Below are 13,548 nucleotides of genomic sequence, written 5' to 3' on the forward strand. Positions count from 1 at the left end.
TGCAGTCTCGGTGAAACTCTTTTGTATGTTCGATGAATTGCTGTAAGTGAAAATTGATTTTTTTCTTTTGCTGAAAAGATTGATGCTCAAGGCTCCTCTCAATAAGCATATGTGCATTGTAAGAAATGATAACTGCTTTGTAAACCACAACCTTTCTGCCCTCCAGCTCAATGTTATCAAACGGAAATAAACCAACAATCATCTAAGTAGCTGCACTATAAATAAAATATTTTTATGTTTCAGACAACAGCCCAGAATAACTCAATGTGTGAATTAAATCTCAAATTTATCCAAGACTTATTTAAATACCAAATAACCTGTATTTAAAAAAAAACATGCAGCTAATTTAGCAACTATCTTGGAGAGGTAACTGCAGGAATTTGGTTGCACAACAAATGTTCATTGAATAAATATTAAAACAAATGAAACTTTCTAAAAACGGACTTGTATGGTCATGGTACTTGATTCTGATATATAAATTTTTTTCTGATTCTGTGTAGGTTATGTTGATGGGTCACCTTGTAACATAGGAAACTGCTGAGCATCAATCTTTGAAATTGTCTTTTTTTTCTTGTGCAACTCCAGCTTATAAAGGACCACAGTATGTGTAAAATGAGTAGAATTACTTCAAGCAGTAGGGGATAAAGGGTTCCTTTCAGTAAGCTACTGCATCTGCAATGGAATGTATGCTGCAACCAGTCTATCTCAAATATTCTCAAGCATTATTTAATGTACTATAATATGACATGTTAATCCATCGTTTTTGTCAGTCCGCTGCTTCACCATTTGCCCCATTCCTTTGGGGCTTTTGTTCTCTAGCTATTTATCCAACAACCTACAATATTTTGTTTTACATGTTCCAGTGACACTTTTAATTGTAGCTCAACATGCCCTTCTTCCTCGAACCCAAAAGGCGATTTTGTTTTCCTTGTCAGTTATCACAATGGGTCCACTAGATGGCTATTAGAAAATCATCTGAACACTAATTTTTAAAATACAACTCTTTTTAAATTGTTTGCAATATTTTTCAGTGATGGAAAGAAATGAATTGGAATGAATGTTTTAAAAATTTATGCATTTTGTTGTTTAAAATGTTGACCACTGGATAATTGTTTGATGGGAAAGTTTTGAAAAATGCCGGAGGTTAACGGAGAATGCAACCCCAAGGGCTGATTTACTGAAACACAAATCATTCAGTGGTATAATTGAGTAATGAACAGTTAACTTTAAATGGATTTAATAGCATTACTTCTCTCCCACATTCCATGAGAGGATAGTGGGCTCCAGAGCATGATTTTAGTTTGGGTTTGCTTTTCAATTGCAACAATTGGGTGGCCAGAAAGTGGTCTTTCTTTCTTGACAGCTGAAATAGCTGAGAGCATTCGGGAGCGGTTTTGTGCTGCCTGGCCGTGCAGTATTGTCTCGGTATGCTGTTGTGTTAGTGGTCCTGTCAACGTTTGTTGCTGGAGACAAGAGGCCTCTTCCTGAGCAGGAGAGTTTTATTAGTCAATGAAGGCCTTGTCTTTGGGAACAATAGGCAGCTCACAAAGGGCAAGACCTTAGCTCATTTCTGGCCATATAATACTGTGAAAGGGCTCAGACCACTGTATAAATAAGAATAGGAAAAGTAGATTTGGGAGAAAATGCTTACTCAGTGTGAAGGACTTCCTTTTGGCATTGGACAATGTAAAGAAAACGTTGAACAAATGCATGGATTTAAATATCTCCTTTTAGAAAATCCTTCAATATTTGTTACTGCAGAAAGTTATTTTTTATGACGATGAGAAAACTGCTGAATAAAATTTAATTTTTGATAGAATTTCTTTTAATGGACAATCTTGTTCTCCTTTCAGAATTGCAGTTCTTAACAACAATCAAGGAGTTAATAGAGAGCAGACTTTTGCAACTTGAGTGTTGCAGACCATTAAGATTAGTACCTCCAGAAAGTAAGGCATGCCTGAGTATAGCCAAGCTTAGGGGTTGTAATTTGAGCAAAGCATGGGGCTTGCCAGAATTAGCCTGGAGCCCAAGGAAGGCAGACTGACAAAACCCCTTGTGTAGCTGCTTTTGTTTTTATTATACTTTCAGTACAAATGCACTTTTCAGACCCGCTCTTTCTTTAGCTGCTCAGAACTGCGATGAACGCAATAGGGTGCATTCAGGAGAGGGGACAGGGTAGAATTATGATCGTAGCAGTTCCAGTTTGTTTTGCCTGCCTCTTGATTAATGACATCAGAGGTGAATGGCAAGCTTTCATTTCTCTTGGGTTACCAATCTTTTTTAAAAAGCAGGGAAGGATTATGAGTGTTCAATCAATCTCTGACTGCCACATTCCTGATTGTGAATGCTATGCAGGGTCCACCCCTGTGAAACATCTCGCACTACAGATTATTTGGAATGCGATGCTTAAGTACACTTGAAAGGTCAGAGGTTGACTGTCGAGTTTCCTGGGTAAAGTGCTGTGCAATGGTCCAAGAGGAGGAGTTTCCTTCACAGCCTGCCTCCTACCACTGTTTGATGGACAGACCCATTTCCGACAGGCATTTCCTCCACTTCCTCCCTTGGCACAGCGTAATATTCTAACATCCTATTTCCTTCATGTAAATTTCAAATAACAGCTTTAAATTGACAAGTAGCAATAAGATGGATCTTTTGTAGCTTTCCAGTGAACATAGTTTGTTGTTTGTTATAAATAAAGAAGAAAATTTCTCCCAAAAGGTTAAAAGGGGTATGATCTCCATAGCAAACTACAGGGAGAGGGGGTGGTCTGCGGTGAGTGAGGTTAATAAAATGTGATTGAATAGCAGGGAAAATTATTATAAAATTAGGATAAAGAGCTGCACATTTCGTACTTGTGATCTTTCAGAAGTGAGCGACAGGTATGGTAATGTTTGAAGTTTTCACTTGAAAATGGATAGCATTAGACGGAATGTCATTTGTAACCACCTGTTTAAAAAATCAAGTGCGATAAAACCCAAATTTCACACAGTTAAATAGTAGCTCTGTCAAGCAAATTTTATTTTAGAATTTCCCGTTCAATGTTCTGTCTTTGGAGATGCCTTTCATGCAACTTAAGAGTAATGTATCCCAATTAAACACCAATAGTATTGAACTATATACTAGCTCAAATTGACATTTTTTTTGTAAAACATGCGCATTATTAATAATTGCATCCCAAGGTCTGGCCTCAGATGCAATATCGCAGATTCCCCAGGTCTGGCCTGGATCATCCAACCTCTCCACCCACTGAATCGCTCCCAAGGTTTCTGTCTTCCACTCAGCCACTCCCTGATGCTTCATTGGGGTCCACTCCATCCAAAGCCCAAACTTGCATGTCCATGCAGCAGACCCAGTGAACCAAACCAATGAACGTCCTAGACTGGAGCAATGGATCGTGATAGCCCAAAGAATAGTTAGAAGGTGAAACATTTCCCAAATCTTACTTAAATCTCATGAGGAGACTGTGGAAAACAATATTTTATCTGCCCAGAAGCCGATGTGTGAACCTATAAACAAATTAGGACAATTAATAAAAATAAACATCGATTTGTGATTTTTACTGTCCCATCAGCAGTTTTTAGCTTAGCTGCAAGGGTTTTAAGTTCATCCAATAAAATTGAAGGCTTTAGTAATGTCTTCATTTATTAATTTCCCTTCCAAAAATAAATGATCATGGTTACTTGTTGATGTAATCTGAATAATACCCTCTCATGTCCATTTACTTTAGAATAATACTTTATAATCATACCTTATCAAGTGGGTCTCATAATGAGTTGTGCTTTTTAAATGGTCAATTTATATTGACATTTTGCTTTGTATTTTGTCAAAAATTATCTGTCACTGTTCCACTTTATTGCAGAAGGAACAAAATTAAAACCTTGAATTGGGGTGGGTTCATTCTTGTCATACTAAACACTCATTTTGGATCAAATGTAACACACGGAAGTCTGCAGATACTGAAGGAAAAACAATGCTGGAGAAACTCAGCAGGTCAAACAGCGTACTTTACATAATAAAGATACATAAGCAATGTTTCAGGCTTGACCCCCCTCCATAAGGTATGGAAAAATGTCGGCAGGTGACCGAACCAGGGGGGGAAAAACCCTCATTTTCTATCTCTCTTTGTGCACGACTAAATTTTATGTACTTGCACAAATTTATTGGTTGCTACCGAATTCTGTTTCTGATTTGAGGCCAAGGCTATGTGTGTGAGAGACTCTCGAAATTTCTATTTAACAATCAAGCTGTTAATTTAGGCACTGGCCCGTTTAGGGAGACAGTGTCAGGCAACTGAATTAAAATCAATATTAGTTACAAGCAAGTTAGTAGAGTTCATTTGAACTCTACCTACGATTAATGACTGCTTTCATGTCTGCCATTAGGTTATTTTGCCGCTTTTCTGTTACTAGAAACCACTGCTGATCAGTTATGTTAGAGTGGACTCTTGACTTGCTGTGCCAAATTTTCGATAGTTTTTGAAAATGAGCATTTCCTGGGATGTAAAAGTGTAAAAATCAATAGGATCAATTATGTCGAACTAGTTGAATAATATGCTGAATTAACAAATTAAGCATCTTGTAACTTTTTTAATAAACAATATTACGGCCTTGTGACTGCACAATATACTATGTGCATAATTCACTCCCATAATTCAGGGTGTTTGCTCTCAGGCAAATTCTGTAGCCCACTTTCAAACTTGGTTTTATTGTACCATTGATGATGTAATCTGAATGAAGAGCTGCGTTCTGTTACAGCCTGCTTCTGCCTTGCATTGTTATTTATTGTCAGCGTACATACATGACATCACACACAACCCTGAGATTCTTTATTTCCCTGCGGGCGCAGCAGAATTACAAAAAAACTGTACACTGTGCAAATATGTAAACAGAATTGTAGACAGATAACGAATGTAAACTGACTGCAGTACAGAGAGAACAAAAAGAAAATCAGTGAAGTGCACCAAGTAAGAGTCCTTAAATTAAAGAAGTCGCTGATTGAGTTTCATTGAGGAATGTGATGGTGGAGGGGTAGCACCTGGTGGTGCGAGTCTTGTGGCCCCAATGCCTCTTTCCTGATGGCAGCAGCGAGAACAGAGTGTGTGCTGGGTCTTTGATGATGGCTGCTGCTCTCTGACGGCAGTATTCCCCTGTAGATGTTCTCGATGGTGGGGTGGGATTTGCCTGTGATGTCCCAGGCTGTGTCCCCTGCCAGACGTCACCCTCAGGATTATTGGTGTTCCCATACCAGACTGTGATGCAGCTGGTAAGCACTCTATCCGCCACACCTCTGTGGAAGTAAGCTGTGTTGTACAAGATATTTTTTTAATACCTGATTGCTTTATCAGCAAAAAGTGCAAACTCAAAAATTTAGCTTGGGGGAAGCACTTGTCAGTTGGATTTCATCGCCGTGAAATAAATGGACACTTTAACAGAGAGAGAAGAATATTTCGTGAGAGATGACTTGACATGAGTTTGGAGGATACCTTCTGAATAAACAATGCTTATTATGTTTTAAATGAATGTAAATCCATTCAAGTAATGCTGAGAGGCTGTTTTGCTCCCTATGGTTTTTCTCTCCAGCCTTTTTTTTTCCATTTTTCTCTTTTTTATTAATTAAATGAGATTCAGATCAATATTTGGATATTTAACTTATGCTAGTTTTGCATTTCTTTGTAACTTTTTTTGTTCCTATTTAGTTTGGGAATGTCAATTATATTAATTGTTTGAATCCACTTCAACATTTTCACTCCTTTTTGAAACAAATTCAACATCCTGGAAAGTTGCAATCATGCGACATTTTAATTCCGACAAATGCAGATTGCCCAATTCTGTTCAGATGTCATGTTTTGTTCTTTGGGTTCTTAAGTGAAATTATTCAATTAGCACTGCTTATTGTTAGGTTTTGAGTGGCTAAAGTTAAATCTGAATCGAGAATTGCACTAATTATGGGGCTCTGAAGGTCAATACAGGTTTAATAAAGATAGGGTTAACAAATTTGGATGCAGTATTCATGTGGTATGAAAAGTAATTTTTACTTCTATTTGTGGGCGCAAGTCTTATTTGGAACTATTTTAGTCAGAAGACTATCAACTCTTTAAAATGAACGAAGTCACATCTTTCCCCTCTCTGCCTTCCATAGGGACTCCTCCCTCCGTGACTCCCTTGTACACTCACTCCTCTCCCCGGCACCTCCCACTGTAGCCCCAGTAGGTGCCACACTTGCGCCCACACCTCCTCCCTCCCCACAGTCCAGGGCCCCAAACAGGCCTTTCAAGTGAAGCAACACTTCACTTGTGTATCTGCAGGACTGATTTACTGCATCCGGTGCTCCCTTTGTGGCCTTCTCTGCATTGGTGAGACTGCATTCAGATTGGGAGATCGCTGAGCGTTTTGCTCAGTGTTCACCAGTAACTTGAGACATCACGGGGCCAACCATTTCAGTTCTGTGTCACACTCCTTTACATGTCTGTCCGTGGCCTTGTGTACTATCCCACCAAAACCACCTGCAAATTGGAGGAACAACATCTAATTTTCCGTCTGGGCACTCTTCAGCAAGATGGCATTAACGTTGACTTTTCTGGTGTCTGCTAACCTGCTCTCCTCTTCCCTCCTCCTTTCCCTTCCCAGCTCTTCTCTTCCCCCCCCCCCACCACCCCCCTCATTCACATAGCCATCCCTCTTCCACTTGGTTGCTGTTGTTCCCTCCCTCCATTTTCCACCTATCACCTCCTACCTTTGCAACCACACCTTCCCCTACTCTTTTGCTTGGTCACCTCAAGCCTGAAACATTGGTTATGTATTTTTACCTTTGCTATATAAAGGACATTTGACCTGCTGAGTTTCTCCAGCATTGTGTTTTGATTTTAAAATGGTCACAGGGAATCGGTGACAGATTTTTTTTGTACTCAACCAGCATCATTATTTTATCAGCTTAAAAAAAATACAGGCATATGTTGAACTTGGCTTATTTGGACGACTTGAGTTTTGAATGCTGGCAAGGGTATCTGGTCAATTTCTATTTTATCAGTGGGAAGTTGGTTTATGGTTATATTTGATCGGGTCTTGGTCAGCAGAGAAAGCTGGTTTGTGAAGATTTTTCTTTTGTTTGCCACATCCTTGGGAAATGATCCAAATTCTTTCGTCCACTTTAGAACGGTTATCTCTGCAAAGGAGGTTAACTACTATTTTCTTGCGTGTTAATGCATGATAAAATGAAGTTCCCTTGTCTACTCAAATATAAGCCTTACTTAATATAGTGTAGATTATGATGGGAAAAGTGGTGCAGATCAAAGGAATCTCTAAAATGAGATGGATTGAAGTTGGATTACGATGGGCCTTAATTTACTTTTTTTGGTTTGTAAATGTTTCATTACAATCCAAATTAGTTTGCTAATAAAGGAAAGGAAGCTGAATCATCATCTACTCAGCATTGTCCATGTGTTCTGTAAACTCATTACTACAGTTGCAGGCGCCAATTATGAGCAGAAGAGTCTGGCGACAGTAAATAACTAGCCATAGCCTCCTGCAGTTTGCACACAGAATTTTGCAGCAAATGCTTCCCATGCATAGACTTACTGGAAGTTTATGATTGCCAGTGGACAAAGCCTTCTGGTAAAAAGCAGGTGGTTGCCATTTCCACTGTCTAAAATGCCCTTTGGCCTTGCGATGACATCTTCATGTTGAAGTTCAAGGTTCTGCATCTCGTGTGTTTCAATGGGAAGCTGATCTGTTTATTTTTTTAAAAACTTGTGGTTTTTGGTTACTGCTTGGTTATTATTGGCTGTAACAAGTAGTAACAATATTGGTCCTGTAAATCCTATACATCCTGTAAATCCTATACATCAGTCGGCTTTTTTTTAAATATGCAGAACTTACTGAGCAGCTTTAAAAAATGAGATTATGGTTCACTGCACCATAATTTAACCCCATTAAGGTTTCACAATCAACAGTTAGCTTTAAAAACTTGTATCCAAAAGTATCTTTCATCACCCTTTTAAGTAAAAAAATGTATATTTTGTGTCAATGCATCTTCTATATCTCTGGGGGAACTATGTAAATACAACTATGATTATCCAAAATTGGATTTTCTGAAATCCTCGTGTATCCCAAATTCTTTTTGGAGCTGAACTGACCTCACAGGTTGAAATTTTTTTTCCGTCCAACATGACGAACCTCCTCGTTTCAGGTGACTCCTTCCCCTCTCTTTCTCCATTTCTTCTTTACCTTCCACTATTGACTTTTCTCTCCAACTCTCCCTCTGCTACTGTCTCCTAGCCGCAAGTGGTCAGAGGAATCCTTTGTCCCTGCATCATCAAGGAGAACACCTCCCAGGCCAGACCAGGCATTACTTCCCCTCCTATCCCCTTCCCTCCCTCCCTCCTTGGCAGACCGGAACTCCCGACGCTGATTCTGAACTCTCCGCTCAGCCTACTACCACACACCAGACTCCCCCGTGTGTTGTGTGGTAGGCTGAGGGTAGGATTCGGTGTCTGGAGCTCCAATGACTGGGGAGACAGGAGCCCATCAACTTTGCTAGTGAGTGCTCCACTGGCCTGGGATGCCTCCCCGGGGATCAGCGACAGTGGTGGGGACGTGTCGGAAATCGGCAGTGGCGGTTGGGAGTTCTTGGTGATAGGCAGTGGTGTTATGGCCAGCATTTTTTTTGTGAGAATTAAACATTATTTTAATGCTTAAAAAGCCTTCCCTTGTTCAAACATTGATACGAGTGATTCACTGTTGCTACTGGGCTGGGTTTTTAAAAAATAAAGACCCGTTCTCTGGAAAAAAAACTGTTTATCCAAAATAGTCCTGACCATTTTGGATAATCAGTGTTGTAATGTAATTCAAATAAGACCTTTTCACTGAGCTTTACTAGGAATCTTAAATCTTATTAGATTAAAGGGGCACGGAGATCTTTGGTCCGTGTACAGGTGCATGGTGGGACTAGATAGTTCGGCATGAACTAGATGGGCCGAAAGTCTTGTTTCTATGCTGTAGTGTTCTATGGTTAAGATTTTCGGTTCTCAGCCAAGGAGTAAATATGAGTCACATGTTTTTCTTGTGTGACTACATGTGCAATATATAAAAAAAAATGTCAGTAATAAAGCAAATTTAATGGTACCATAAGCCATTGCTTTTCCATCAATTTTTCATGACTATTAATTTGATCTAATGGTGTGCTGTTTGAAATATCATTCTTGTAATTTTATGATCATTTTTATCTTGTTTTCATTTAATTTGATTGAACAAAATTGTCTCGTGTTTGAAATAATATGATTGGTTATTAGAGTATCGTGGGTAAGTTTAATTGAAGTGAACAAAATAGTTGAAAGACCAGGGTTCGTTTTCCCCCCCCCCCCACTTCATAAGCCAAGTTTAAATGACAGGAAAAAAGCAAAGTTTCTCATTTTGTCCACAGTCATCTGTCATTGTAAGAAAGCTGGTTATTTTAATAATTTCTCTCTCCCCAGATGGCCGTTTAGACTCTAATTCCTAGACTTTGTTTTTTTTTGATGTGATAAAATAACTGTTTGCTAAGAAATCAAAACCTGATTAATAAAATAGTAACAGGCATGGCTGCTTTATCAGTCATTTAAATTACCCTCCTTTGTTACAATTCTTTCAAATTGTAACAGAAGAGAGATGATGTATATCAAAATAAAATCTGACTTGGAACCATTCATCATCCATTACAGGTCTTTTGCTTTTTGGCACCACTTAAACTATTCAAATATCCCCTGTTGGAGGATTAGCAGAGGCTGTTAAATATCAAGTGTTCCCCACCCCTCTCTCCCACCTCCAATATCCTGGCTTCAGCTCTGTGTCATTAAGGTAAGTCATGGTTCATTGGGTGGCCACTCTTGTCTAACTCTCTTTGTCTGCTGCTTTTTCTTCCCACAGTCTAACAAAGTACCTGTTGTGCAGCACCCCCACCATGTTCACCCGTTAACACCGCTGATAACGTACAGCAATGAACACTTCACACCAGGTAACCCTCCACCACATTTACCAGCAGATGTGGACCCCAAAACAGGTAGGTCAAGGGGGAGGGGGGAAAAACTTCACTGATAATGCTGTTTTCTTTCTGGGATCAGAGTGCAATTCAGACGAAGTTCTGAATTTTGCTTTACCTGTAAGCCCTTGGGGAATTCCATGTCTGCATTAGAACAAAATGTTAAATGTTGCTTGAGCACTTGTACCTTTTCAGTAATGTGCAACTGCAATTTAATTCCGTTTAAAAGGTTTTCATTTTGGAGTCATTTGTTTGTAACTTTACTGGGGATAAGTTACTCACAGGTGGGGAAGAGCCGTTCCTTGAATGTAATTTTGTGGTGAGGACTGTTCCTGCTGCCTCCAAGGGTCAGATCGTTTGTAAGTGAAAGGGTGCAAAATGATCTGGATGCACAGTGGTTCACTTTCCAAGCACACACGCTGGCACTTATTGTTGGTGGGAATGACGGTGCAAGGAGACAAAAGAAATTAGTAATAAAATGCCACTTTTTGTTTGAAGAGTTCTGATGACAGTAAAACCCCCTGGGTTCTGGCACCTCTGGAAACTTGTAGATGCCAGATAAGTGAATTTTCTGGTTGTTTAAGGTTGTGTGATTGGTGAACTAATGACGAGGCTTGCCAATTTTAAGCCTCTGTATTTTTTTAAAATCTATTTATTTTCTGCAATTTTTATGCTGGTTGCTTGAGGCTGCCAGTTCCTTGAATTCCGGAATACAGGGGTTTTACTGCAATCATCCAGACCAAATGAAATTGTTCTTTCACACAATTGAGAAATCCATCAACTTCTTAGATTTTGACCAATGGACCTGAATAAAATACAAGTTTAGCTTGGAAATGTTTATTGCTTTGTGGTTTAATTTGGCTCTTTATCATATGCTAGAGTATTTATGCAACTCCACCTGGGGAAAACAAATTCATGTCAGGTACTTTGCTAGGGATTCAAATTGTGGGCTCCTTGACTGAGGAATGATGGTGGAAAAAAAAGATACGGGGTAAAGAGTTGTAGGGAGATAGTCATGGTAGTTTTCTTCTCTGATGTGCTTAAGAATCTACAAACATTTGCAAGCTATAAGGGAATTTTCAGTGCTTAGAAATTCAGCTCATGTTTGAATTTTATAAGAGTGACCAGGCAGTTTTTGACCCAGACACGATGACTCACATCATGGGATCTAAATGGCAGACTTTCTGAATGCAGCAAGTCACAGGTTTCCTCCAATTTACATCTTGTTTTGAATCACTTTCAGAATTGATTAACTAAAGTAGAGGGCATGAAGTTTGATTTTTGTAGGTTATTTAGGAACTTTGTTATTTTGGCCTAGATCCTTTAGCAACTAGTCATATTGCAAGGTTTTCCATTTCACTGGTGAGGTAAGATTTTATCTGCTTCAAGTCCCCTGTGACAGAATTTGAAAACTGATATGACTTAAAAATTGAGGTCTGTGTTAAAATTCTTGTTTACCCATTTTTGAGAATGTTTATGAACGTATAGCAGTAAGGATTAGTTTTCAGAGTTCAGTAAACTGACATGAATTAAGCTCATCAACTTACCATCATCTATTAACTGGAAAATGTTAGTGTTTTGGATATTTTCATGATCTATGAAAATATTACACTTGGCAAAATGTTGGATCGTTATTTAACCAATGGTTTGTAGGAATATGCATTAGTTAACCAAGAAATCTTGCTAGTGATTTGCAAGCAAGTTGGTGCACATGAGTTCAATGTTGCCAAACTGATAATGAAGATTTTTATCATCCCAGTATAGATGATTTGATGATCATTCTCAGCCTGGTAGCAGTAATACTGAAATGGAGAGACCAGTAGGTTGTAGAATTTTACATCACAGAAACAGGCCCTTCAACTCAACTTGTCTATGTCTGTGCCAACCGTCATCTTCCCACACTACCATTTAGGGCCCCACAGAGTCTTGACAAGTGAAGCAACATTTGTGAATCTGCCGGGGTCATCTACTGTATCAGATGCTCCCGATGTGGATTCCTCTACATTTGAGAGATTGGACAATAGTGTGGGTTTCTCAGTGGCCACCTATTTCAATTCCCCACCCAATTTCCTTGCTGCCAGATGAGACCTCTAATCTATCCATCCAAAGCACTGCTGTAATACTCTCTTTAACAAGCAATGCAGCCCTTCCCCCATACAATATAAATATTAGCTGATGAACTATCAGTCAGCAGTAATGGAGAGATCCTGATGACAGGAGAACATTAAAATGGATTGGTTAAAGCTACTTTCTTTTATCAAGTGCTGTCTTATGGTAATTTTGTTAACTTTTCTTCCTTCTTGTGACTTTATCATTTTCTTCCTCAGAAAATTCATTAACATTTTTGTCTTGGCTTTATTAAAACAACTTGGTTGAAATCAATGTACTTGATCATCCGTAATTTACATCCCCGACAGACCAGTAATGTAAAGTTAGGCAGGGCGTTGGCAGATGGAATTTAATCTTGAAAAATGCGAGGTAATGCGTCTTGGGAAGTAAAGTGGAGCTCGCTCAAGTGTAGTAAACGGACAGGTAACAAGGAGGGTCTTCGGGGTTCCTGAAAGTGGTATAGGTGGGAGTTTTAATGGTGAAAGTTTTATTGCATGGAGATGGTGGAATCAGGTGCAATCATGTTGTTTAAAGGACATTTATAACAGAGGCTTAAATGGGCAAAGAATAGAAGGGCATGGAACTCATGGGGGCAAATGGGATGAGTGTAAACAGATAACGATGGTCGGCGAAGTGTGATGAGCCAAAGGGCCTGTTTGTGGGCTACAAGTCAATGCTTCTATCTGGTCTGCTCTGTCTTTGTCACCCTGCAAACCTTTGGCCATCAGGGTGGGAGAATTATGCCAGGTGAAGGGTCCACACCCTTCCAACAACTTGTGAAGGAGCAGCTATGTTCGTTAATCTGTTGATCAGCTTTGGGCTCAGGGTATTCCAAGTAGATGGACAGCAAGCTATTGAAAAGCCTGGATGAAAAGCTCCAGTGCACCTTTCAGCCATGTAGTTGATTCCCAAGTGAGCTGAAAATCTCATGGAGGAGATTTAGTCACCATTAGCATTAAAAGGAGCTTGCAGTAGCTAATATATTGTGTTGAAATATTTCAGTCAATGCAAATAAGCTCTGGGCATACATTTTAAAGTGTGAGAATTGCAGTTCAGTTTGAATTTCCAAGTACAAATTCTTGGTATGTTAAGTCATACAAACTGGGTGTGCAGATTTGCCGCTTGGTTTAATATGTTGCATTCGATCCATTGTGGCATTTCATTCACCTTTTGGAGGAAATTGGAGGAAATTTTGTCATTTGGACATTCCTGCATGTGAGGCTTGATCAGAGAGCAACTTTTGCTATTCATATCTCATCAAAAACCCAGCAAAGTATCCCAAAATTCGTTGCTGGAGTTTTGTGCAATAACATTGAAATTATTAGAGCTGGTGTTCAAAAATTGAATCAAGGTGGTGGGTTTTGTGGAGCATTTTGAAGGAGGAGTGAGGTTTGGAAATGGGGCTTCGAAGTCGGGAATTCCACAGCA

General features: G+C 39.3%; 1 protein-coding gene across 41 annotated transcripts in view; it reads left to right on the plus strand.

Moving 5' to 3' along the window:
* tcf7l2 (transcription factor 7 like 2) overlaps positions 1-13,548 on the plus strand; it is a 182,212-nt gene that overhangs the window by 137,239 nt on the left and 31,425 nt on the right. For 40 of the 41 annotated variants that reach the window (XR_011345349.1, XM_069899928.1, XM_069899931.1 and 37 more), the window contains one exon: positions 9,900-10,032. Coding sequence is in view for 40 of the 41 variants with exons in the window: in XM_069899928.1 (XP_069756029.1) it covers positions 9,900-10,032 (133 nt within the window). In the remaining variant the exon portion in view is untranslated. The remainder of the gene's footprint in view (positions 1-9,899; positions 10,033-13,548) is intronic. The other variant, XM_069899915.1, reaches the window with a different exon arrangement.

This window comes from Narcine bancroftii, chromosome 10 (genome assembly GCF_036971445.1).
Source record: "Narcine bancroftii isolate sNarBan1 chromosome 10, sNarBan1.hap1, whole genome shotgun sequence".
Lineage (NCBI taxonomy): Eukaryota > Metazoa > Chordata > Chondrichthyes > Torpediniformes > Narcinidae > Narcine > Narcine bancroftii.